We start from the raw sequence: 26,104 nt of genomic DNA, 5'->3' as shown, positions 1-26,104 counted from the left end.
GGACCTAATCACCTTCCAGGGGCCACCTTCTAATACCGTCCCACTGAGGGGTAGGATTTCAGCATGTGCATTTTGAGCGGGCTCTTCATTCAAACATACCTTCAAATTAAAAAAATTTAAGGCTAAGTATATTATTCCATTGTGTTTGTACGTCATTTTATCTCGTCCTCCAACTGTGCTCATGTGGCTTGTCTGCACCTTCTGACTACTGTGAATAATAATGCCATGAATGTGGTTGTACACATATTTGTTTGAGTCTCTGCTTTCATTTCTGTTGGGTACATACCTGGGAGTGCATACCTGGGAGTGGAATTTCTGGATCAAGTGGTACTTCTAGGTTTAATTTTTCTAGGAACTATCATACTGTTTTCCATAGCATCTACATATTTTACAATCTTACTAGCAGTGCACAGGGATTTGTACCAATTTCCCTATCTGGGTCAACTCATGTTATGCTCTATTTTTGTTTTATTTTATAGTAGCCAGTCTAATGAGTATAAAATGGTATCTCATTGTGGTTTTGATTTGCATTTTCCTATTGATTTGTTACACTGAAGACATTTTTCAATATTATACATATATTTAGGTATGATATCTCCCCTCCCCCAAGGGCTGTTATTATTTAATAGACACAGAGCTTTAGTGTTCTAACATGAAAATAAAAGTTCTGGGAATAGATTGCAGTGATGATTGTACAATATAAATTCTCTTAATACTACTGAACTGTACACTTAAAATGGCTAAAACGGCAAATTTTTGTCCTGTATATTTTACAGTAAAAACAGAGAAAGCATCAACGTCAATAAACATTTGTTCAGTCAATAAGAACATAAGTTAAATGAAACAATGCTATTAGAGTAATATCAATTGGATTATAACAAAATGCTCATAGCTTATCTTTTTCTTTTGTAACTCAAATAAAACTAAGCCACTTACGAATTAGGATAGAACACAATTAACATAGCTGATACACGGTAGCTGCCCTCTGTAGCATGTAATGAGGACTCGATTCTTTGCAGAGATCGCTTCTGTTTGGGAGTACCCTGCACACGCAGGCCACTCAGATCACTTCTCTCATGCTCAGCAAATCCTGATTAAATCATTTGCCATCACTACTTTTTCCATTTCATCTCTGTCTTTTTTTCTAGTTTCCTCTTCCAGTGTCTTCCATCCATACCCTTCACTCCAGCCATACTTCACTTTTTGTGGTTTTCCTGAGCAGGACAAGCTATTTCTTGTCTCCTTCCCTTTGTATAGAGCTTAATATATATATATAATTTTTGGTGGTACTGGGGGTGGAACCCAGAGGCTTTCTACCTTCAGACTATACTCCCAGACCTATTTTATATTTTGTTTGGAAACAGGATCTCACAAAGTTGCTGAGAGCCTCACTAAGTAGCTGAGTCTGGCTTCAAACCTGTGTGATCCTCCTGTCTCAGCCTCCCAAGAGCGGGGATTACAAGCGTGCACCACCACGCCCGGCTCTTGTATAGAGTTTAAATGACTTATTTGTTCAAGAACTCAGAGTTATCATGTATGCCCCTGACCAAAGTATTTAATTTCATTAGGCTTCAAATTTCTCATTTATAAAAGAGCAGATATCTACCTCACAAAATTATAGTATGGTTAAAATAGCATATGCAATAGCCATTTATAAATCCTACATTACTCTAGAGTGTTATTTTGTTAATCGGGTATGGTAGCACAAGCTTGTACTGTCAGTATGTGGGAGGCTGAGACGGGAGGATCACAGGTTCAAGGACAGCCTCAACAAGTAGTGAGACTCTCAGCAACCTAGCGAGACCCTGTATCAAAATAAAAATAAAATAGGGCTGGGAGCCGGGCGTGGTGGCACATGCTTGTAATCCCAGCATTTGGGAGGCTGAGACAGGAGAACAGTAGTTTGCAGACAGCCTCAGCTACTTACTGAGGCCCTTTGCAACTCAGTGAGACCCTGTTTCAAAATAAAGAATAAAATATAGGGCTGGGGTGTAGCTTAAAGGTAGAATACCCCTGGGTTCTACCTCCAGTACTGCAAAAGAAAAAAAAGAAAATAGTGCTGGGGGTATAGCTCAGAGATAGCATGCCCCTGGCCTCAATCCCCAGTACCACCACCATCAACACACACACACACACACACACACGCACGCACGCACGCACGCACGCATGCGCACACACACACACACACACACTTTATTTTGTAATTCATCAAAGTTTATCTTAAATACCACCAACTCCAAGGAGCCTTTTGAACATCCGAAGCAGACTTCGTCTTTCTCTGGGAAGCCCCACCAAATGCAGCTCAGGCCATCGTGGCTCCAATCACATGTGTCTTAAATTAGCCAAGTTCATATCTCAAATTTACAGCCAGACTATGAATTCCATGAAGCCAGCATCCATTCTTACTCTGGTTCTCCCTCTAACCCTTTGAGGGCTCAAGGGTCTCGAGTCTTTCAAAGAAAAAATTATGAGATTTGAGGAGATAGAGACAATATTTCCTTGGTAGAGTACCTGGAAAGCTTCTGTTTGGAGTTGCCAGTTAGAACCACAGATCCATCATCTGATAACTCTCCACCAACACCCCTGTGGAGCAAGAAGACATAACTAGCTCCCCTGCTCCCCTCCTCACACCCAAGCCTGCCACAGACATTGCTAATCCACTGCGGACTCAGTCCTGCTGAGCCTGCGATGTTCCAGTGCTTCTTTCAGCACAGCCCCAGACAGCCATGGCTAGTTGATTGTCTGCCCTGATGTCACTACAGAGCAAGATAAAGGGCCTTAAAAAGGGGGTTACTTCAGTCCTGGCAAGTGAATTGAGGGAGCATAGAAAGGTCAGTCAAACCCTGGATGTCATCTCATGTTAGGTCTTGTAGAGACAAATGCCAAGCTATATTAATGAAAGGAGATTGTGTCCCAAACTTAAAAGTCATAGACATGGCAGTGCACCCCCCCCCCTCAGAAGCCCCAGAAGCCCCTTGATGAGGAAGGGCACTCAAAGCTCTTGGATTCCCATTAAATGTCCCCTCCCCCCATTCCCTTATTAAGGCTCCCTTTCTCTTCTTTAAAAAGAGCCAACACAGAATCTGCCTCCTCTCCCCAACAAAGGGCTTAGGTGTAATTAAAAAGGATTATGTTTGAAGGGGAAAGCTAGCCTTTAATCACCAGGGGAAGGACACAGCAGCCGCAGCCGGAGGTGCCCTGGGGGCGTTTACGTCCACTGCTGCTCAGGGTGGTCCCCTGGCCCTCGTGTGGCCACCAGCATGGGCTTCACAAGACAGATACAGCTTTTGCTCTGGAAAAACTGGACCCTGAGGAAAAGGCAAAAGGTAATGGTGACCACCTGTGGTTTAGAAGTGAGATGTAGGCCAAGTCTACAGGTTGGAAGTGTGGGGTGTGGTGCCCAGCCTCAGAGCGTGAGTGGCGGTGGAGTCGTTCCCATTTAGCCCTAAAACAGAGTTTAATGGTCTGACTGCTGCACAGGACAGCACTCTTCTCTGTCCTCAGCCACACTAAAATAGCTTGTCCCAGCCAGGCACCATGGCACACGCCTATAACCCCAGTACTTGGGAGGGTGAAATAGGAGGATTGAAGGTTCAAGGTCAGCCTCAGCAACTTAACAATACCCTGTTTCAAAATAAAATAGTGCTATAGCTCAGAGGTAGAATGCTCCTATGGTCAATCCTCCATGTGTATGTGTGAATACATACATATAAATCTGCCATCTTGTTTCATCCCATGTATGTATGTATGTATGCATGTATGTATTGTCCCTTCTGCATGTGAATCTACCACCTGCTCATCCCTGCCTCTTCCGCCCTGGGCTTTACACCTGCAGGCCCTTGAGCAGCTGCAGCAGGGGGTGGGGAGAACCCTCAGGCCTGAAGACCAGGCTCAAAGGAAACCTCAAATGCCCTCAACAGGCTTCCCAGCTCAGCGCTGCTATTTCACAGGTTTGAAGAGGCATATTGTGTCCTCACATTTTAACACTTCTGGGATGCAATCAAGTCATAGTTTAACTGGACAACATTGTTTTTTCTTCTTCATGATAAGGAAAAATAACAGTACATCAATAACTGATGGTTTCCTTAGATCCAATGAGTGCAATTTCTGAGCCTCTTCAAGGGCAAATGGGGGCTGGGCTGGACTAGCAACCTAAAAGCCTAGGGAATGGACTCCCCCTGGACTGGCTTCTGTAATTGCTGGTAAAATCGGAAGCTGTTTTAAAACCCAGAGCAATATAAGTAGCTTAGGCCAAATATCCCATGAGAAGTGTAGGCAAGAGACACAGGAGACCGCAGCATTCCAAGAGAACACAGGTACAGCGAGCTGGCCTATATTGTTTTACTAGAAAGGGGTAATTATAAAGAAATAATGTCTGTATCTATGTGTTGAAGTGTTGGACCTAGGTCCTCTTCAAGGAGCTTCAAGGTCTCTGGCCTAATTTCCAAGTCTTTGATCCATCTTGAATTGACTCTGGTGCAGGGTGAGAAAGTGGGGTTTATTTCCATTTTTCTGCATATGGTTAACCAGTTTTGCCAACACCATTGGTTGAAGAAGCTATCTTTTTTCCAGTGTATGTTTTTGGCCCCTTACCCAGCCATAAAGAAAAACAAAATTATGTAATTTACAGGGAAATGGGTGGAACTGAAAAACATTATGCTAAGTGAGATTAGATAGTCACAAAAAGTAAGAAATTAGATGTTCTTCCTAAGATGCAAAAGTTAAGGAGAAAATGGGTCATAGGAGGAACTCTAGATGAAGAAAGAGAAATCATAGATGAGCAAATATGGTGACCTAACTGAGGGGGATGGGAGGGGGAATTTTCCCTAAGAGGGAAATTTCCTAATGTACAAGATGTACATTCACAAATATATCTAAGTCAATCACTAAGCCAAACATGAGAAGGAGGGAGGAGGAGGGAATGGGGTGGGAATTGGGGAAGGGCTAAATGAGTGATGTGTGCATGTGTGCCTCTACCATCTTGTACCCCATTGAGATGTATGACTATAATGCACCAATTTAAAAAAATTAAATAAGAAACAATGCACTTTATTACAGCCTCGCAGTGTCCTGCAAATGCCAAATGCCTTAAGGAGTTGAAAAGTGTGGGGAGGGGGAGAGGAGGAGCGAAGGGAGGACTGGGTTTTGAAAGATGGGGCCCTCAAGCCCCAGGAGAGCTCTGGAGGGGCACCGGGAGGGAAAGTGACTGTTAGGGAAGAAGAGAACAGTATTTGCCTCCAACAGCAGCTCAGGATGGGTTTCTATAGGGGGACAAGGGGTTCCTGGGTATCAGAAGGCATGTTAGGGGACAAAGAGGGTGAATCTGTGCAATCTCTAAAGACCAGCGTGAGGGCCTGAGGCAGGGTGTGCTGGGAGAGAACTGAACACAGCAGGTGGTAAGAAAGCACAGAGCTGGCAGCGGGCAGGCCCCAGCTCCCACCTTAGAGCTGAGTGCCAGGGAGGAAAAATGGGGTCATTAAAATGGAAATGAAGACCAGTCTGTGGGCTGAGGTTAGGGTTTGTGAGGAGGCTGCTGAGGGACAATAGCTTAAAACCTAACACTAAAGTGAGCAGCAAGTGACACAGGCCAACTGTGCACACAGATGGCTCCAAGGCCTGTGTGTGGCCCTGAGAGGCCAGGAGAAGGCCAAGATAGAAAAGATAGAATCTGCTTCTTTGAGGCCACCATTGTCCTCGGGCTGTTTTCTTTTGTCAAAGCAGGTGTCACTTCAAATTAGCCCTAAACTTATTTATGGCCCCCAGGAACCAAGTGTTAACTGTAATGAAAGATTCCATTCCTTCCAGAAGTTGCTGCTTCTTCTTCTTCTTCTTCTTCTTCTTCTTCTTCTTCTTCTTCTTCTTCTTCTTCTTCTTCTTCTTCTTCTTCTTTCTTCTTCTTCTTCTTCTTCCTTCTTCTTCTTCTTCTTCTTCTTCTTCTTCTTCTTTCTTCTTCTTCTTCTTCTTCTTCTTCCTTCTTCTTCTTCTTCTTCTTCTTCTTCTTCTTCTTCTTCTTCTTCTTCTTCTTCTTCTTCTTCTTCTTCTACTTCTCCTCCTCCTCCTCCTCCTCCTCCTCCTCCTCCTCCTCCTTTTTTTTTGTGGTGGGAGTGGGGATTGAATCCAGGTGCCTTCTACCTCCAAGATACATCTTCAGCCCTATTTTAAAGTTTTACTTGGAAGCAGGGTCTCACTCAGTGGCTGAGGGTCTTGCTAAGTTGTTGAGGCTGGCTGCAAGCCTACTGTCCTCTTGTCTCAGCTTCCCAAATACTGAGATTACAGGCATGTGCAACTATACCTGGAGAAGCTTCCCTTCCTGAATGAAAATATTGATGAAATGTGAACAAGACTCATTTTAAATCTATTTATCATTTTTCACTAATTTCTTCAACCACCAGAATAACAGTCACCAGGCACTATGCCAGGGGCTGAACACAGCACAGCAAATCCAATCCCTGCCCACATAACATATGCAGTCTAGAGATTGCCAAGGAAAATCTGATATGCCATCTCTCTCTCTCTCTCTCTCTCTCTCTCTCTCTCTCTCTCTCTCTCTCTCTCTCTCCCTCCCCCCCCTCCTCTCTCTCTCTCTTTCTCTCTCTGCCATAACACATTAAGATTTTCAGTTCATTTCATTCTCAATGTACCCTTTGTGGTTCTCAAAAAATATCCCCCAGGATGGTAGCTGTTCGTCCACAACAGTTCTTTCACTGGGCAAGCATGTTGCTTTATAAAGAACAACCCTATTTCCCAAGCCTGGTTGGCTTCAGTGACCTTACTACCCCTGCTTTCTTTCCCTGGTGTGGTTTGGTGTCTCCCTGTTCAGGGACTCTGTCTTGTCTACAGTGCACTACCCCCCGGGGAAGGAGTCATCCAGGCCAGGAACCTTGGCCCAAGCCGGCTGGCTTTCAGGGCTGGGCCTCGTTTGGGCTGGCATTGATCCGATGCCATTTTTATGACCTGGAAATGGCGGTCCCTGGTGTGTCTGCAAATGGCTACCATATTCCAGGTGTCTACAGGATGTCTGGGTAAGATGGAAAAATGTGTTCAGTAATTCTGAGAGGGCTCTCTGCCTCTCAACCCTTCTAGAAACTTTTGCCTTTAGAAAATGGCCACTCTAGCCAAGCGTGGTGGTACACACTTGTAATTCCAGCATTTGGGAGGCTGAGATAGGAGGATCACAGTTCGAGGACAGCCTTAACTACTACTTAGCGAGGCCCTTTGCAACCCAGTTTTGAAATAAAGACCCTGTTTTGAAATAAAGAATAAAAAATAGGGTGGTGGTATAGCTCGGAGGTAGAATACCTCTGGGTTCCATCCCCGGTAGCACAAAAAAAAAAAGAAAGAAAGAAAGAAAGAAAGAAAGAAAGAAAGAAAGAAAGAAAGAAAGAAAGAAAGAAAGAAAAAAAGAAAGAAAGAAAGAAAGAAAGAAAGAAGAAAAAATGGCCACTCTAAAAAAAAAGTACAACCCACCCAGCCCATAACTCAGTTCCTAGGTTTTTAATTCCTCAAACCCCCATTGTTTTAGGTGTTTACTGTTGTGAGCAGGGCAAAAGTAGAAACAGATACCAAGTTTCCCCATTCCTCCTCTCCCAGTCCCTAACGGCCTAGGATGGATGTGTTAAGGCCCCTGCTCTCCTCCCTCCTCTCTTCCTCTGTCAACATTTGTCAAAAGTATTACTAAGCGCCTGGCACAGTGCTATGTATATTGCCTCATTTAATCCTCATAACAGTTCTGGGAGAGAGATGTCGGCTCTCCCTGTGGGTACAGATGAGATCACTGAGGCTCTGGAGAAGGATTAGTTTCCTGAGTTGGACCTGTGAGTCAAAGCACATGCGACTCCAGGACGGGCAGACGTGGCCATCGCACCACACGGCCCCCAGAGATCAAGCCTGTCTAGCAGGCTAGAGGGCACGAGAGCACCAGGATAGGGTGCCGGATCGTTTATCACCCACCAGGACAATAGATGTAAGCCAATACTGGGCCTGGCAGGCTGGGATGTATGTTCACCCTGTGCCAAGGTGGACTGGACACGGTCCCTGCCCTGGTGGAATTCGGAGCCAGGCGGGAAGAGGCTCCCACACTTAAGTACTGATGGAATCATGAGCCATGAGCGTGATGTGGAGTAGGAGGAAGCCCAGGGTGGGGTGGGGTGGAGCGGAGTGAGCTCAGAAGAGACCAGGCGGAGGGGTGGCAGAGACTTTTCTGAAAGCTTCTCCCCTGGTGACCAGAGTTCTTCACTGCGTGAAATACACATGCCCTCCCACGCTGGCTGTGGCCCAGGCACCGCATTGTGGATGGTTCGCGAAGGTCGCCAGGTGTGTCTCTGGCCCTTGAGAGCTCACAGCCCAGGGCCCCTGGGTGTCATCCCTGGTCCAGCTTCTAATCAGGACAGCATTTGTGGTGGGCCCAAGGGTGCATGAGAGTAGGGGGCTTGTCACTTCCTTGACCCCAGGCCGGGGCACTAGAGCAGCTGTGGCCTTCAGTCCTGAGCCACAGGTAGGTTCTAGACGGCAGTCATCCAGGCTGGCTCCTAACAGCAGTGTTTTCAGGCCAGAAGGGAGATCTATGGGGCTATTTCAAGCCCTGGCTACCTCCCCTCCCCCACCCCCTTTAAATTGAAAACAGAGAGGGAGAGAAGACGATCTAACTGGAGAAGTTTTAAAATAACAAGCACAACTCTGCCCTTGTCAGAAACCCCTCGTCCCCTGTTAGATTGAAGAGCAAAAAGATGGGGCGGGGGAGAGAACCAGAACAAGGAAATACCAGTTTGGTAAGAAAATTTTTCCAAGGGACCCCTTCTGAGCTTCAACTGGGCTTAATTAAAGTTACAGACATGTTTAAAGGGAAGGGGTGGGGGAGTCTGAGCCACTCTGAAAACATGTTTTTAATTACACTGTGGAATTTCTCCCTAGGGTATGCCTGTGCACAGTTGAGCGTCAAGGACAAAGATGTGCTCTGGGGTGGGATGCGGAGCATGGTGGAGGGGGAGGGAGAAGAGGCTGCTGGGGAAAGAAGGGCTCTGTGCTGGGAGCCAAGTGCACAGCGCAGCCCCCCTGCCCACACTCACAGAACAATGGCGCCCACCTCGCAACAGCTGATGTCCAAGGATCACCAGCCACTACCTAGACCAGTGGCTCTCAGCCTTGGCTACCTATTGGAATTGCCCAAGAAGTGTTGAAAAAGAAATCCTGAGGTCCCACAGGCACGGCCTGAGATCCCTGTGTGATCCCAGCCCCGCCACTTGACAGCTGCTGGCCCAGGTGCAGGAAGGTGACTATTTGAAGGGCAGAAATTACAGGCAGCAGCCTTATTTCAGAGATGTGGAGAGGGGCACAGGGAAAGCGGGACCAGGCTCAATGCCAAGGAAGGAAGGAGGTTCTGACCTGCCTCCCGCTGATGGAAGACCCAAGAGTGGGTGAGCAAGCGAGTAGGTAAGACCATGAGACTCACGTTTCCTTGAGGATGAGATATGCTAGCATGAATTTGAGATCTTATCCATGAGACAGGGAGGCAAGACTGGTGGGTCCCCGTGCAAGCTCCTCTTGATGTATGGTGCAGGGGACAGTGTGGAGTTGCTTTCTCGGGAAGCTCCATGTTTCCAACCTGGAAGCTGCTCTTAATTCAGAAGGGGAGGAGATGTGAGTGTGATCAGTCAGGCCTGAGAGGCTGCAGATCATTTTAGTTGCATCTCCCTGCTCGTCTGTCTTTTCAACATGCGGTGACCTGCAGTGCCCCCCGTGACCCTTGTGACAACCCTATGAGGCAATAACAAAGCCTATGCTTATTGAGTGTGACCTTGTCTGGGTGTTGGCAGTCAGCTCATTTCAGGATCACAACTGCTCTGGTGGCAGGTCCTGGTATCACACCCCTTTTACAGATGAGACCCTGTGGAATAAAGAGGCGGAGCAGGGTGCCCAAGATCCTGTTGCTGAGAGAAGAGGCTGGGTAGGAACTGCAGTAAGTGGTCCCAGAGTGATCTGCTCTTAACCCTCAGTATACACCATAGGACAAAGACCCATTTCATTGACGAGATAGAGATAACTGCGACTCAGAGGTTAACCACGCCTGAAGTTGTCTGAAACCTAGATCTCCCCAGTCCTAAAGCATCATCAGCATTTAACATACCAGACCACTCCCAGGTAGATGTCCCTGCACAGACATGGCCAGCCCATTCACTTGGTGGAAAGCCAGTGTCGCAAGCGACTGTCTTAGGAGGAGTCAAATGTGAAGAATCTGGATGGGTTATCTCATCTTCTAGGTGAAGACACCAGGAACAACTTCCAGTTTCATCACTTGCACCTACTACTCACGCTGCTATCTCGCCAAACCAGCTCCCCAGGCTTACCCACTGACAGGAGGCTCTGGAATGGGAGGCAAGAAGCCAGTATGCACGCCTTTGGGGGTGCCGTGTGTTAAATCTGCAGACTGTTGATGGTCTGAACTCCAGTATCACTTCCAGCTTCCTGAAGAAGCCTCCTAGACCAGTCTTGACTAGGGCTTGCTCATCCCACAAGTATTGTTGGGAAACAATTAGGAGTGTGCACCCACGTAGGGTGCCAGAGTCACAGTGGAAGACCGATTAGACCCCTGCCCTCAGGAAGCTTACAGCCCAGGAGGGCTGCCCTTGAAGGTGTAATGACCCCAGAGGGAGCCCCCCCAGGAGGGCAGGTAACCATCAACATTCCAGTGGCCATCAGGTGTGCCTGGGATCAGTCCCCTTAACACCCAGGAGGAATTGCCTAAGACTGGCATTTTGTCACCTTCTAGGAGAACTAGGGGGAGTCTTGAAAATTGAGTGACTTAAGGGAAATGTACCATTCTCTCTTCCTCCCATAATTGTGTGTACGCTTCCTCTAATATATCCCCTCTAGATATATTCCAAGTAAAACATTTTGTAAAAATTTACCATTGCGCAATCACCACCTGCCTCTAAGCTTTCTTCTTTTCCTTCCCCTCACTTTCTTCCCTCCCTTCCTCCCTCCCTTCCTCCATCCTTCCTTTCTGTGATACTGGAGGGTGAACCAGTTACATTCTACCTCCAAGCTACACCCCCAGCCCTTTTTTGTTTTGTTTTGAAACAGGGTCTCTCTAGGTTGTTGAGAGTCTCACTAAATTTCTGGGGCTATCCTTGACCTTGTGATCCTCCTGTCTCAGTCTCTCAGGTATTGGAATTTCAGGCATGTACCACCAAGCTTATCACCGGTTTGCTTTCTTCAATACATGATTTTCCTCACCAAGTTATTTGCAAATGTGTAATAATTCTAATTTGGTTGCCAGTAGAGCATTAAAAAAAAAAAAGTAGAACATTGTCCTTGTTTGTTGGAAAGGTACCAACACTTATTGAGTACCTGCTATGGTGTCCACCATGATACTCAGAGTACATATATTAACATTTCTTTCTTTCTTTCTTTCTTTCTTTCTTTCTTTCTATTTTTTTTAATGTATGTGATACTGGGGGTGGAACCCAGGGGCATTCTACCTCCAAGTTACACCCTTGCCCTATTTTTTTATTGTTTATTTTGAAACAGGGTCTCATTGGGTTGCAAAGGGCCTCACCAAGTAACTGAGGCTGTCTGAGAACCATGATCCTACTGTCTCACCCTATACATTCACATTTTTTTGAAAGAAAACCAACAAAGTGTTAAATTAAAGATCCTGTGAGAACCAGATGTAGTGACTCAGACCTGTAAACCTGGTACTTGAGAGGCTGAGACAGGAAGATCGCAGGTACATGGCACCCTGGGCAACCTAGCAAGACCCTGTTTCAAAATAAAAAGTAACAAGAGCTGGGGGTGTAGCATGAAGGTAGAATGTTCCTGGGTTCAATCCCCAATAACACACACACACTCTCTCCCTTCTCTCCTCTCCTCCTCCTCCTCCTCCTCCTCCTCCTCCTCCTCCTCCTCCTCCTCCTTCTTCTTCTTCTTCTTCTTCTTCTTCTTCTTCTTCTTTCCTCTCTCTCTCTCTCTCTCTCTCTCTCTCTCTCATGAATAACCCCTAGCTGATTGGTATATTCTTAAGTCTCTATTCCCTAAGGTCTCTGCAGTAGCACATGAATAGAGAAACTATTTTGTGTTCTCCAATTCCCATTCCTTTCTCCCTGTTTCCTTCCATAATCTATACCTCCAGCTCTTACCACAGTGTCCAATGGCACAGAGCTCAAGCTCCAACAATCAACTGGCCCCTCTTTTGGACTCAGGAATTCTTAACACTCTAAACTGAATCTAAACATAAATATCACCTTGCCACCCTATATCGACATCAGTGGCCTCTTCCAGGGTAAAAATCCATGGCAGTATGGCTTGCTTTCTTCAAGTAACAGAAATTATTGAAGGTAAAATGTTGGTAAGCAAGATTCCTGTCGACTTTGCGATGGGCCTCGGTATCTCACAGTCTCTTTCACGCAATGACCACAGGCAAGTCCGCTTGCGCTGGGAGCTGGGAGGTGTGGTTGTGGGGAGGGGCGGTGTGAGCACAGCCCTGAAGGCAGGATGCTGGGTTTTGGTTCCTGTGCCATCACTACTCATGTGACACTGCAGAGGTCACCTGAACCCTTTGAGTCTCTTTCTTTATCTGCAGAGTGAGAGGTTACAACAAGATCTTTATTACCTGTGGCAGCGACATTACCTGGAAGCTTGTTGACATGCGGGATCTGGGGGGGCTCACTAAATCAGAATCTGCATCCACCCCCCACCGTGCACAGTAACATTCACAGAGCAAGCCCATGACCTACACGATCCTCTACAGCAGTCTTGTGCTAATGCTGTTTTCTAAAATAGAGGCAGAGTAAAACTCAGATGGACACAAAATCTGGCTGGTAGCAGTGGGAGAGGGGAGGGGACAAAAGAAGGAAGTTCTTTAGGTAAATATAATCATGCATCACTTAACTATGGAGCATGCTCTGGGAAATACCTTGTTGGGCAATTTGATCATTTTTGCGAGCATCATAGAGTATAATTACAGAAACCTACGTGGTACAGCCCATTTTCTACACACCTATGCTATATGAGTATATAGTAAGTGTGTGTGTGTGTGTGTGTGTGTGTGTGTGTGTGTGTGTGTGTGTGTTTACAGACTGTTTCTCCTAGGGCCATGGTGAACAAAACAACACGAGATTAAATCAAGTAGAGAAAATGATGTAATCAAGAGACAGTAAACACTAGCTGTGTGAGGCTGATGCTGCATAACACAACCAGCATGCTGTTTTTTACTGTTTTTGTTTTTGTTTTGTTTTGGTTGTTGTTGTTGTTGTTGTTGTTGTTGTTGTTGTGTGGATGGAACACAGGGGGCTTCTGTGAGCTACACTCTTAGCCCTATTTTATTTATTTTTCTTATTTGGAAACAGAGTCTCACTAAGTTGCTGAGAGCCTCACTAAGTTGCTGAGACTAGCTTCAAACCTGTGATTCTCCTGTCTTAGCCTCCCAAGTACTGGGGTAATAAGCATGCACCACCACACTCAGCTTGTTTTGGTTTTGGTACTGGCAGTTGAACCCAGGGTCATCATCTACCTCCGAGCTACCCACAGCCCTCTTTTATTTTTTATTTTGAAACAGGGTATCATTAAGTTGCTGAGGAACCTCACTAAGTTACTGAAGCCAGCCTTAAGCCTGCCATCCACCTGTCCCAAGTAGTAGGATTACAGGCATGTAATATGCCTGGCTGATATGCTGTTTTTAAATGACTTTATAATATATATAAATAATATATAATATTTATAAATATATACTATATATAAATATATATAGTACATATAAATAATATAAATTATATATATATATATATAATCATAAAAGGTATAGTATAGTAGTACAGAAACCAGTAAGTAACATAGTCACTTATTCTCACTACGGAGCATTCTGTGACATACATATGTGTCTGCTGTACTTTCATGCACCCGGCAGTGCAGTGGGTTGTTTTATACCAGCATCACCACCAGCATATGAGTAATTACGGGTCACACCACAATGCTACAATGGTGGTGACAGGGTATTTTCAGGTCTATTGTAATCTTTCGGGACCACCATGGTATGCGCGGTCCATCATTGCAGAAAATACACGGTAGCACGTGACTGCTCCACGCCCCAAGGCCCGCTGCCCAGAGAGCGCAGCGAGGACGTGGGTCTGCTCTGGTTGCGCCTCCCAAGATCTTGGGTGCTACTGCTCTTTCTGTTTTTCTTTTGTTTCTCCAGATTCGCTTTGTGGTGGAACTCGTGTGGCCTTTATCTTTGTTTCTGGTCTTGATCTGGCTGAGGAACGCCAACCCGCTCTACAGCCAGCACGAATGTGAGCAGGGGCGGGGCGGGGGTGGGGCAGCCCCAGGGCAAGGAGGGTCCTCTCCTGTAGGCAGGTCTCGGGGCTGGGGTGTGGGATCCCACCCGTTTATCATCATTTCAAGACTTCAATAAATAAAGTAGATGCATCAGCATCACACAGATTCTAACATTTTAATCTTACATATCCTAAACTAATACTTGCATATGGTACAGAAGGAATGTGTAATTATTTCTTGTTTTGTTGCTGTTGTTTTCCCCCCTTACCTAAACTCTTAACAATTTTAAAGAGAGCTATAGATGAGTTCTCTAAAATAGGCCAACTTAGATCTATTTTCCAATAAAATAAGTCTGATTTGGGGATATGTTAAACACGGTGCTAGAGCAAAATGAGGAGAGATGTTATACAATACTTAATAACATACTATTTCTTGGAGCGCCGAGGCATCTGAGCACCTACGACAAACCTCATGAGAGCCCCTGCTGTATCATACTCCACCCTCTCAGGAAGCCTGTGCCTGGTTCCCCGCCAGGATGGCACCTTGGTCTGGAGAGTTTCGAAAGCTTCCCTTTCTCCGTCAGCCTCCTGACTTCAATACCCCTGCCCAGGGGCCCGCATCCCACATCCCTGCTGCACAGTGCAGAAGCGGTCCATGGACCTCCTCTCCTGGAGCATCTGCAATCCGGTGCGGCCTTCTCAAGCTACCACCCCACCATGCCTCCTCCCGGGAAATGACTGGAGCCTCCTCCGTCCCCCTCCACGCTCCTGTCCATTCCTCCATGAGAACACTGTTTGTGTTCTCACTCCATCAAAGGCTCCCGCACCCGCATGGCCTGGTTAGATTAGATGTCCCCGCTTCCTAACAGTGAGTGAAGGAGAGAGCACCGGGGACCGTGCTCTTTCTGGGAGAAGACCCTGCTCCTGAGGCCTGTGTCCGGCTTGGTCTCCATAATGAAACCCTTATCTCCATTTCCTGTTTTAAAGGTCATTTTCCCAACAAGGCGATGCCCTCAGCAGGAATGTTGCCATGGCTCCAGGGGATTTTTTGCAATGTGAACAATCCTTGTTTTCGAAGCCCCACCCCGGGAGAATCTCCTGGAATTGTATCAAACTATAACAACTCCATGTAAGTACTGAGGTTCCCCCTGTATGGGGTGGGGAGGAGTTGCACACCCTTTTCATTTCCCTTACACACTGGAGCGCACGCCCATGCATGCACACACAGAGGGCAGAGCCCCGTAAGAGTGTCTTCATGGCCTGCTGAGCTATTAACCACTTAGAGGCAGAGAAGATTTCCTTTCTGGAACATTCCATTAACTGGCAGGGCACTTAAAGGGAGAATGCTTCAAATAAAGGCCACATAGACACAATTTATTGGTCAAGTTGTGACCTTGGCATCTGAAGGCTCCCCTGATGCTGTGTGTCCACTTAATTCATAGCTACCTACCTACACATGGAGTCACTGTAGGAGGAAAGTTCAGTTTCCCTCACCCTCCATATCCTGTCAAGCCAACAGACTTCTGTTTCTTTAAAAGCTTTCTTGAGCCTGGCATAGTGGTGCATGTCTGTAACCCAGTACTCAAGAGACTGAGACAGGAGGATTGGGGGTTTGAGTATAACTTCAGCAACCTAGCAAGACCTTGTTTCAAAACAGTAATCCCAGTTCTTGGATGCTGAGACAGGAAGATAGCAGGTGTGAGGGCAGGCTCCAGAACTTAGGAAGGTTCTCAACCACTTAACAAGGTCCTCAGCAACTTAGTGAGAGCCTGTTTCAAAATAAAAAATAAAATAGGGCTCAGAATATAGCTCAGAGATAGAACACCTTTGGATTCAATCCCAAGTACCACACAAAAAACATAAAAATGGCTGGGAGTTGGCATAGCTTGGAGGTAAAATGGCCCTGGGTTCAATCCCCAATACAAAAAAAGAAAAAGCTTTTTTGAACATCTAAGGACTAGGAAAAATGGCAAGAAGCTTGTGAATATAAATGAAATCAGGCTTAAAAGGTGAAGTGTACTTCTTGGGAGAAAATGGCCAGTTCCAAATCCTTTGTTGTAATTGCCATTGGTGCCCTTCAAGATCTCAGGTTCCGTGGGAGAGCAGCGGTTCTCAGCCTGAGGGGTGAACCACCGTTCCACAAAGCTGATGGAAGTGGATAAGCCCTGTCCCAAGAAGTATGGACCTGCACACCAATCATTACAGTGTGCATGTGGTTTCAGGGAATGTGTGGACTCCAGGTTCATAACCACCAGTTTGACGTTAAATTGCAAGTCAAATCCCTTAGGAAAAGAGTCTACTACTGGGAGGATATATGTGAGTGTAACCTATGGACAGATGCTCAGGGAGCAGGGCAGGGCATGCTCTACCTGCTGTGCTGACCTTGAGCTACACCTTGCCAAGGTTAGAGCTAACGGCCACCTGCAAGGGCTTCCTGGGGAGTGGGTTTTGTGCTCACTTGTATGAACACCAGGTCAGATGGAAACAGGTGTTTGATGACTTCTATTTTCCATGAGAGGATTTCGTTGGTGTTGGTTTTCATCACTGTGACCATGATACTGATAAAAACAACTTGAAGGAGTAAAGGTTTATTTTGGCTCATCATGGTTTAAGGCCAAGGTCAGCCCACTGCATTGCTCCAGGCCTAAAGGGAGGCACAATAGCATGGCTGAAGGGCATGGTAGAGGAAGGCTACCAGCTCCTGGCCACCAGGAAGAAGAGAGGGGTGAGTGGGGAAGGGGCCAAGGAGAAAATAAACTCTTCCGGGCATGCCCCCACTTCCTCCAACTAGGTCCCAGCTCCCAGTTGTCCATTCGGCTATCAATAGGTTAATTCATCAGATGGAGGTTAATGATGAGGTCATTGGTGGAGAATAAATAATGAGGTCAGAGTCCTCAAGATCCAATCATCGCCAGGCTTGGTATCAGTATCTCACACCTGTAATCTCAGTACTTGGGAGGCTACAGAAGGAACACAGGTCAAGCTCAGCAATTTAACAAGACTCTCAGCAACATAGTAAGACCCAGTTTCAAAAAGGAGGGGTGGGTCCAGGGTTGTAACTCAGAGGTAGAATGTCCTTGGGATCAATCCCCAGTACAAAAAAATTTTTTTCAATCATTGCCTAAAAGCCTCACCTCTATACACAATGCGAATCTGGGGGGCAAGCCAGATCTAAACCATAACAGTATAATTCCCCCAAAGCTAACTTGCATTTAGATTATTGAAAAGAATATTTGGTAGGCCAGCCCAATGCTCTAGCGTGGCCTTCTCCACTGGGTCGAGCTATGACTGCATTCACCTGACAGTGGCAAAGATAGATAGTTGTGACACACTGTATGGTCTGCAAGTCTGTGAGATGTCTCTGCTGATAAGTATCTTAGGTTATAATCTTCCTGGATTATAGGAAGCTAGAGGAGGAAACAGCATTCTTCCTTGGAAAGATGATGAGGTGACATTCTTGCTGGGCTCTCCTCGCTACGGATACCACCTTGAGGCCTTAGATTATAGTCTACAGTTTCAATTTGAGATTCCTTGAGTTTCCTCAAAAGAAATCCTGGCCCCTGCAGAGAGCCTCATGGGCTGCATGCTGGGATTAGGGAGCCTCGGATGCAAGCCAGCAGAGGCAACAGGGAGCTGCAGTGGACTCGCCACTGTCCGGGGTACATATGCTACCAGGGAAGATAGGAGGTGGGGTGGGGGGGAGGCTCCAGACTCCAGCTATTATTGGTATTTGAACTAGGAAAGCCTGATCCACATTTTATACATATATTATGGGTGAAATGTTATCTTATTCAAGATGGGTTTTTTTTTGTTTTGATTTTGATTTATTGTTATTTTACAAGGCACAAAAGCCCATTTGAACAAGCTTAACCCCCCCCCACACACACACACAATTAATTGGACACATAATTTAGACCTCCTGGCAGAGTCAGGGGTAATGGCAGGTCTCAGGAGCAGAGGAACAAGAGCTGGAGAGCTGTCAGGAGCTGCTCCTTTGGCTCTTCCTGTCTGGGCCTTCAAGGTTCAGCTTGCTGCCTCTCCCTGTGGGTCCATGCCACTCACCTCTCTCCAAGAACTAGCCCCTGCTCCTCAGAGGGCCCTGCCCTGGCCACCTACCTCATAGCATCCCTAAATCATCCTGGCCAAATCTCTGGAAACCTATCTCATTATTCCAGCTTCATCCTCTTGTTCAAGATCAGCCTCAACAATTCACCATACCCTGTCCAATCAGCCCTGGCAGGGGTGTGTGTGTGTGTGTGTGTGTGTGTGTGTGTATGTGTGTGTGTGTGTGTGTTTGCATGTACATTCATGCTTATGGATCAAGCATGGCTGTCAGACCCTACCCTTGTGAATGGGGAAGGACCAAAAAATGAGTGAAAGCTGAGAACAACCTGCAATAACGTTGACCTACACCGTTACCCTTGAGAAGCTCTACCAAGTTTAAAGCTTCTCAGAGCAAGTGACACAGAGATCATGGGGTTGACAGGTGACCCTGCCCTGCCCAAACTGGAAGACAGATCAAACCACTCATCACCCCAATCTGCTAACCTAGATTAGCAAGAAACAAGACCAGAAACTCCCTATTTCCTTTTGTCGTGGCAGTATAAGAAAGATACATAATGTAGTAGCTAAGTCAAGAATACTACTTTAAAAAATAGCACAAGATATTATTATTATAAAAACGACAGCTCTTTATTGATGAAACTTTGTCTTATCTATAGCTTGGCAAGGGTGTATCGAGATTTCCAAGAACTCCTGATGGATGCACCCGAGAGCCAGCACCTTGGCCAGGTGTGGGCAGAACTCCGCACCTTGTCGCAGCTCATGGACACCCTGCGGACTCACCCTGAGAGAATCGCAGGTGAGCTGGGCTTCAGTGCGCTCAACCTTCATTTGCCTATCACTTGCCTCTCCCATCAGAGAGACTGAAGAGCAAGGAAAGAGTGGCCAGATTTTGGTGAAGAGTGGCCAGATTTTGATGGAAAGAAATGTTAGAGGAGGCAGGAAGGGAAAGGCTGCAGAGCAGGCATGAGGACCACCTTGCTGAAGGAAATTGGGCAGGAGGGCAGGAAGGGCCTTACTTCCAGAGACAGAAAGAACACTAAGAGAGAGGCTGCTCTGGGAATCCAGGACAAGAATCAAGGGCTAGAAGGAGGTTTTGAGGAGTGGAGGAGGGAGGGTATGGTAAAGGTATGGAATCCTAGGCAAAGAGCTAACCAGAAACATGTAGAAGCAATACTAAGGATCACTCAAAAACAGCAGAGGTCAGAGACCACATGTTAATCATGACATAAAATGTACAATCATGGGATTTATTCCAGTAATATTTAGCATCCAAGTCCTAAGGCAGGGCAGGTGGAGAGCTGGGGCTTGCAGGGAGGCATCACAGAGGGTCACAAAGACAAGGGGATAGACATGATTGTGCTATAAAGATCAGGATACACGAGAAGCCAGAGGTCCTGAGATAGGCTGGGGAGAAATGAAGAGGCAGAAATAGAGATCTCAGTGGGCTCCATGAGCCTGTGCAAGTGACTGTACAAATGAGCACAGATGGAAGGATCGATGGGTGTAATGTGAGAGTGCGATATTCAAATGCAGGCCTTTGAAGGCAGCCAGGCAGGATGGGTGAGGACAAGGGTGGCCTTGGTGAAGTGGAGCACGGGGAGGAGCATGGAGGGGAGGCACAGGAACACAGGCCAGCTGTGGGCTGCCATGTGGACATTGCAGTTGTGCAAGAAGATGGAAGGAGTTGGACACCCAGGGAGGAGAGCTATTCGGAGTCAGGAACAGGAACGGGGAGAAATAGAGTGCCTCTCCTCCCCAGGGGAAAAACAAGAAACCAACAAAACCCAAAACTGTAACACCAATGTGTCTTTTTAAAAGTATAAGTGGAAGTCAGCTATGGCGGTACGCATTGGTGATTCCAGTACATGGGAGGCTGAGACAAGAGGATTGCAGGTTCAAGGTCTCAACCTAAGCAACTTAGCAAGACCCTCAACAAGCTTAGCGAGATCCTGTTTCAAAATAAAAAATAAAAAGGGCTGGGGTATAGCTCATTGATAGGATGCCCTGGGTTCAATCTCCAGTGCCACATACACACACACACACACACACACACACACACACACTAGTGGATGTTACAATGATGTCCCATTTGTAGTGAGCTCCTCTGTAGATGGCTAGAGAAGCTGGACATGGCAGCTAGAATCCATCCCTTAGAGGCAGGCAAATGAGTGACCATGAAGAAGCAAAGCCCCTGGGAATCGGGGTCACTGCAGGCAGCAATGGAAAGTGCCCTCCATGAAAAGGCTGCTAGTGGGGAACAGGGAACAGAGCTGCAAGGCCTCAGAGGCAGCAGTTGGAGCTGCAGGGAGGTGTGTGCTCCTAGGATGAGGGGGAGCGACTGTGAGGAGGAACATGGAGGATGACAGGGATAAGGAAAGGGGCCATGGAAGGGTCCCCCAAGAAGCAGGAGCGGCTACACACCATGGCTTCTGCAGGAGAGAGGTATAAATCAGCCCTTCTCCCCAGCACGTGGTGTGGCTCCTTTGCCGTCCAGCAGACATTTGGCACCCACTGTGTGGCAGGCCCTGGGCTGGTCTCTGGGGGTAAGAAAATGGATGGGGCTGAGCACTCACACACAAAGAATTCAAGGAGCAGAAATGGGACAGAACATGGCCCTTCCCTGTGGCGTGGCTGGTAGAGGGAGAGGGGGCCACAGCAGCACAGGGAATTGCGAGGGGGGCCTTCTCCAGAGAGATTTGACCCCCTTCCCATCTTACCACCTTCCGGCTTTTTTTCTCCATAGAAGCAAGAAAGCACAGAAGTATGTTCAGATTGGTACATTAAGGTTGTTTAATTGCATCCTAATTGTTTTATAAATAGTAAAGCATGTACTTTATGTAGTGATTTTTTCAAACCAGATTATAAGTACTACATTCTTTGCTGCTCTGAATAGGAGAGTTTTTATTTTATAAAGTTAGCTCACATCTACAGGATCTTATACGGCAGGCTCATGATTATCATTGTAATGGTAAGAAAAGAAAGTGGGATGCATAACCAGAAGGTGCTTTTCCAAAGTTAAACAAGCACGCAAGCCAGATCTGGGCTGTCCAACTCCTGGTGAGACTGTATTCTCCCTTCATCCAGCAGAGGCTATGAAGAGACAGACGTGTGTGTGTGTGTGTGTGTGTGTGTGTGTGTGTGTGTGTGTGTGTGTGTGTGTGTTGAACAGGGGAGGTTCTACCTCTAAACTATGCCCCCACCCCTTTTTATTTTTATTTGAAACAGTGTCTAAGTTAGCTCACACTGGCCTGGAACCTGCTGTCCTCCTATCTCAGCCTCCTAAGCACCAGGTTTATAGGCTCTCACCACCACACCTGACTCAGACTTTTCACTTAAGTGTCTGATCATCAAACTGAGCCTGGCTAGAGGAAATGTAAGGGAAATAACTCCAAACCACAATCTCTCTGCGGTTTTTACAATGTGTATACGAGAATCAGAATCTATATTGCCTAACCCCAAAGCAGGACTCATTTTGAGTTGGCAGACAGGGGGTTCCTTTTGTGGGCCTCCAGGCTGTGGGGGAAATTCCCTAAAGCAGCGCAGGTCTAGAGACAAGAGGTCACAGAAGGCCAGCCAGGCTCTCCAGAGGCTGAGGAGAGACTGCAGAGCCGTGGGAGGGGGCACCGTGTGAAGGTGCTCCAGGCTGGGGACTGAGATCGACCCCGGGACCACAGGCTATTGCAGAGACTGTCTGGGGGTGAGCCCTTGAAAGCGGGTGGGGGCTGGGCTGTGTGCATGTCTACCTGTCCCTTCCTGGTCACCTGGGAAAGTATGCCAGGCAGCAGTTCCTTTCATGGCAAACCTGTAGCGCTGCATTCTCAGCAGGGAGGATTAATGGTGAAAGACCAGGGTGGGGGACCCGCCCCTCTCACCTCCAAGCATCTCTGTGGTCTCTCAATCATCCTTAAGCCCCCTCTTCCCACCAGCCTCACACATTCTCCTGGCTTCTCTCCCTCAGCTCCCCTCGCCCCCACCTCCCCGCCTCTGATCTTCCCAGGGAAGAGAACAAGAAGAACCACATTTTAAATGAAATGTATTTTTCCCCCCTGGGCCCCCAGTTCACATTTCTCCCTCAGGAATCTAATGAAGTGCCTGTCTAGTATCGCCCCTCTCACACTGTGGACCCCACACTCTCCAGGCAGGGTGGCCCCACCCTGTTCAGGTGTGTGTTGAGCCAACGCGTCCCTCCTCCCCAGGGCCACAGCAGCCCAGCCACCTGGGTGGTGTATTGCGCGGTGCTGGGGCAGGACTCCCAGTTCCTCTGTCTCGCCCTTCTCCCTGCAAGTATTTGTATGCAAGGTCAGCCGAGTGTGTTAAAGAATAACTAAGAGATAAGCGCTCAATTGGGGTCTGACTCTCAGGTCAGGACGCAGGTATTTATTGAGTGCTTCATGTCATTCAAGACATTCATGGAGGCCCTGATTGGATGTCAGGCCCCAGTGCTGGGTTTCAGAGAGAGAGGTGACTTCAACTGTGTGCCCAGAACTGGTAGGTAGGATGAGAAGTGTAATAAAGGCAGGATCCATAGCCCCCAACCCTCAAAAGGCATGTCCCCTGTAATCACGGGCACTTGGGCGTCAGAGGCAGGAGGATTGCAAGTTCAAGGCTGGTCTGGGCAAGTAATGGAGACCTGCAATAGACTAGGACAGGATTGAGTATGGGGATGTGGCTCAGTTTGCCTAGCATGTGTAAGGACTTGTGTTTAATCCCCCATAGTGTAAAAGAGGGGATTAAGGCTGTGTGCACGTGTATGCATATGTGTGTGTGTATGCACGCGTGTGTATGTGCTGGGGGTGGGTTGCTGGAATGAGAGCATATTAGGTTGCATATAAAAAAATATTTGGTGCCAGGAGTGATGGCACACGCTTGTAATCCCAGCATTTGGGAGGCTGAGACTGGAGGATCTTGGTTCGTGGACAGCCTCAGCTACTTAGGCCCTCTGCAACTTAGTGAGACCCTGTTTCAAAATAAAGAATAAAAAATAGGGCTGGGGGTGTAGCTCAGAGGGAAAATGCCTCTGGGTTCCATCCCCAGCCCCACAAAAAAAATAGGGGGGGGAGGGGGTGGCTGTTTGGAAGGAGACAGGATTTATGTTGTGGGAAAGCAAGAATAAAACCACCGCAGCTAGCCAGGCGTGGTGGCACATGCTTGTAATCCCCATGCTTGGGAGGCAGAGGATCACACAGGTTCGAAGCCTTGCTGGCTTAAGAGACCCTGTTTCCAAAGAAAAATATAAAAATAGGTCTGGAAGTGTAGCCCAGAGGTTGAAGGGCTTCCAGGAACCCCAGTACCACCAAAACAAAAAACACTGCAGCCCCTCGCAAAGTCTTCTTTCCCCCTTGGAGCCCTATGTCCAGGTTCCCCCAGGAAACCCTTGGACTTTTCCTGTGCAAAAAGGAGTGACACTGAAGTCCCCCTTGGCACAGCTCTCGGCGCCCTCGTTGTGGCCAGACAGGCCGCTGAGTGGGACCCTCATCAGGACCAAGTGCCCCTGTCCTGGCTCATGCGCAGGCCTGTGGAGTGGCCCCGAGCTGCTTCAAGAGGAAGTTGTCAGCAGTGCTGATCTAGATGAGGTGTCATACAAAGAAGGCCACAATCTGAAAATGGAGAGGAAGGCTATCAAGCACTGGGTGGGTGGGGGTGGGCGAGCTTCTTAGCTGCCTGGGGAGGGAGAAATGGGGCTGGAGAGGATGTTGCTGTGGAGTTTGGGCGAGGAAGGAGCAGGGCATTGAATGATGAAGCTAGTCCGCCAGGCTCCTGTGCAGCTGGGAGGCAGGCAGGCATTTCACAGAGCCCAGCGCACCGCCTCATGTTGACCTGGTGTCACGGCCGCCTGGCCCCGTCAGCTGTCCTCTGGCCCACGTCTCGTGAGCTGCAGCGGTGGCCAGTTCGAGCTGAGCATTGAGCATTGGCCAGCTTGGGTCACACCAGCACTTGGAAGGAAGCTGGTGCTGGTGTGACGCCCCTGGGAGGGATAGGAATGCCACCCATGCCATCAGAACAGCATTTATGGAGTGCTCACTGTTTCCAGGACCTGACACTAAGCGCTTTGTGGTCTTTATCCCGCCCCACCCCATGGCGATCCTGCAAGGTAGATTGGGCAGCGGGGACACAGAGAAGCTCAACGCTTGCTCCATGGTCGTCCTAACTGTTAGGAGTCTTTCGTGCCTCCTTACAAAGGAATTCCGCTTCCAGCAGGACCTGAGTGAAGCTGGAGAGCAGGCCACAGAGGCTGCCCAGGGCAAGCCCAGGCCTGGCTCTCCTCTGCTTTCTGGAAGCTGCCCTTCTCCCCAGCAGTCCCATCTCCTTCCCCACCCCAGTGCCCTAAGCTTGGAGCCGGAGCTGAGATGATGGGAAAGCCATGAAGCGTCCTCATGACAGCTTCATTATAGACAGGGACACATCTCTTCCCTCCCTAGACCAGGTTCCTCAGCCCCAGCACCATTAATATCTGGGGGCCAAATAATCCTTGGTTTGTAGAAGGGTTGTCCTTCCACAAACCAAGAACACGCATTATTGTAGAACACATAATACACTGACCTCTGCCTGCTCGCACTGCCCCAGTTGTGACAACCCAAAATGTTCCCAGATATTGCCTGGCCAAAGCCTCCCTCACCCTCTGAGGACCCACTGTCTTAAACCAACCCCAGAAAGCAGCTGGCACACAGCCCACCCCAACTTACCAGCAAATTATGTCCAAATTTTGGCGATGAAAACTGATAGGATCCGGGACTTCCAGGTGCTACCAGGGACCCCCTACAACAGAGCCTTTTGCTGGGGGATGAGTTAGAAACATTTCTAGTCAATTCTAGCTGTCTTCCTCTTTTAGGGGTTCGGAGGTACTAGGGATCAAACCTAGGAGTGTTCTACCTTTGAGCTGTAGCCCAAGCCCTATTTTATCTTTTATTAAAGTTTTGGAGGGTCTTGCTAAGTTGCTGAGGCTGGCCTTGAACCTGGGACCCTCCTGTCTCAACCTCCCAACTACTGGAACTATAGCCACCACACCTGGGTCTAGCTATCTTCCTTTTTTCAGGCTATCTCTCCTTCAACACCTGTTCATTCTCTCATTCATATGCAGGCAGAGGAATACAAATCCGGGATATTCTAAAAGATGAAGAGACACTGACACTATTTCTTATGAAAAACATTGGCCTGTCCAGCTCAGTTGCCCACCTTCTGGTGAACTCCCAAGTTCGTGTGGAGCAGGTAGGTGGGCGTCGTTGGTCAGTGTCCCCGGAAGGCAGGGGTAAGTAAGCACTGGACCCAAGAAAGGGAGACCTTGGCTTTTTCTTTTCCTTCTTGATTTCACATTCAGATTTCATGAGTCATGTCCCATATTTAGAAAAATACCTCAGGATTGTTGAGACAATGAGCTTTCCCATCACAGGACCCACAGATATTGGCACTGATTAAAACACCAAAGGTTTTCATAACTGGAAGGAAGCGGAGCGGTGATGTGGCTCAGCCTTCCCTGGGGGCTGTGGAAACCGAGGGCTATTCATTTACTAACCAACGACCTGGGGACAGTTGTGGATACTAGAATGCAGTGTGGAGAGGCAGGCCAAGCGCTGGCTCAGGAGCTCACTCTAGCGTGCTTGTGGGTTGTCAGTTGTTGGCAGGTTGTGTGGGAGGCAGTTTAAGGGGGATGCTAAGGGAAGAACGTCCTGAGAGGTGCCTTTGAGCAGCCTTCCAGAAGAGAAGGGAGCCATGAAAATAACAAGAGATCCTCCAAGAATGGCAGCGCAGTCTCTGTGGGTGCTGGAGTCACCTCC

The 26,104-nt window shown here is 47.7% G+C and overlaps 1 protein-coding gene across 1 annotated transcript in view; it reads left to right on the top strand.

Annotated features, from left to right (window-relative positions):
- Positions 1-3,260: 3,260 nt before the first annotated feature.
- Positions 3,261-26,104, top strand: part of ABCA4 (ATP binding cassette subfamily A member 4) — a gene marked incomplete at both ends in the record, with an annotated part of 144,856 nt that continues 122,012 nt past the window's right edge. The window contains 5 exons of the mRNA XM_080691475.1: positions 3,261-3,326; positions 14,189-14,282; positions 15,255-15,396; positions 18,989-19,128; positions 25,411-25,538. Coding sequence (XP_080547601.1) covers positions 3,261-3,326; positions 14,189-14,282; positions 15,255-15,396; positions 18,989-19,128; positions 25,411-25,538 — 570 coding nt within the window. The remainder of the gene's footprint in view (positions 3,327-14,188; positions 14,283-15,254; positions 15,397-18,988; positions 19,129-25,410; positions 25,539-26,104) is intronic.

Source organism: Muscardinus avellanarius (assembly GCF_963383645.1).
Source record: "Muscardinus avellanarius genome assembly, chromosome: 3".
Lineage (NCBI taxonomy): Eukaryota > Metazoa > Chordata > Mammalia > Rodentia > Gliridae > Muscardinus > Muscardinus avellanarius.
This window is presented reverse-complemented; position numbering and strand designations above follow the sequence as displayed.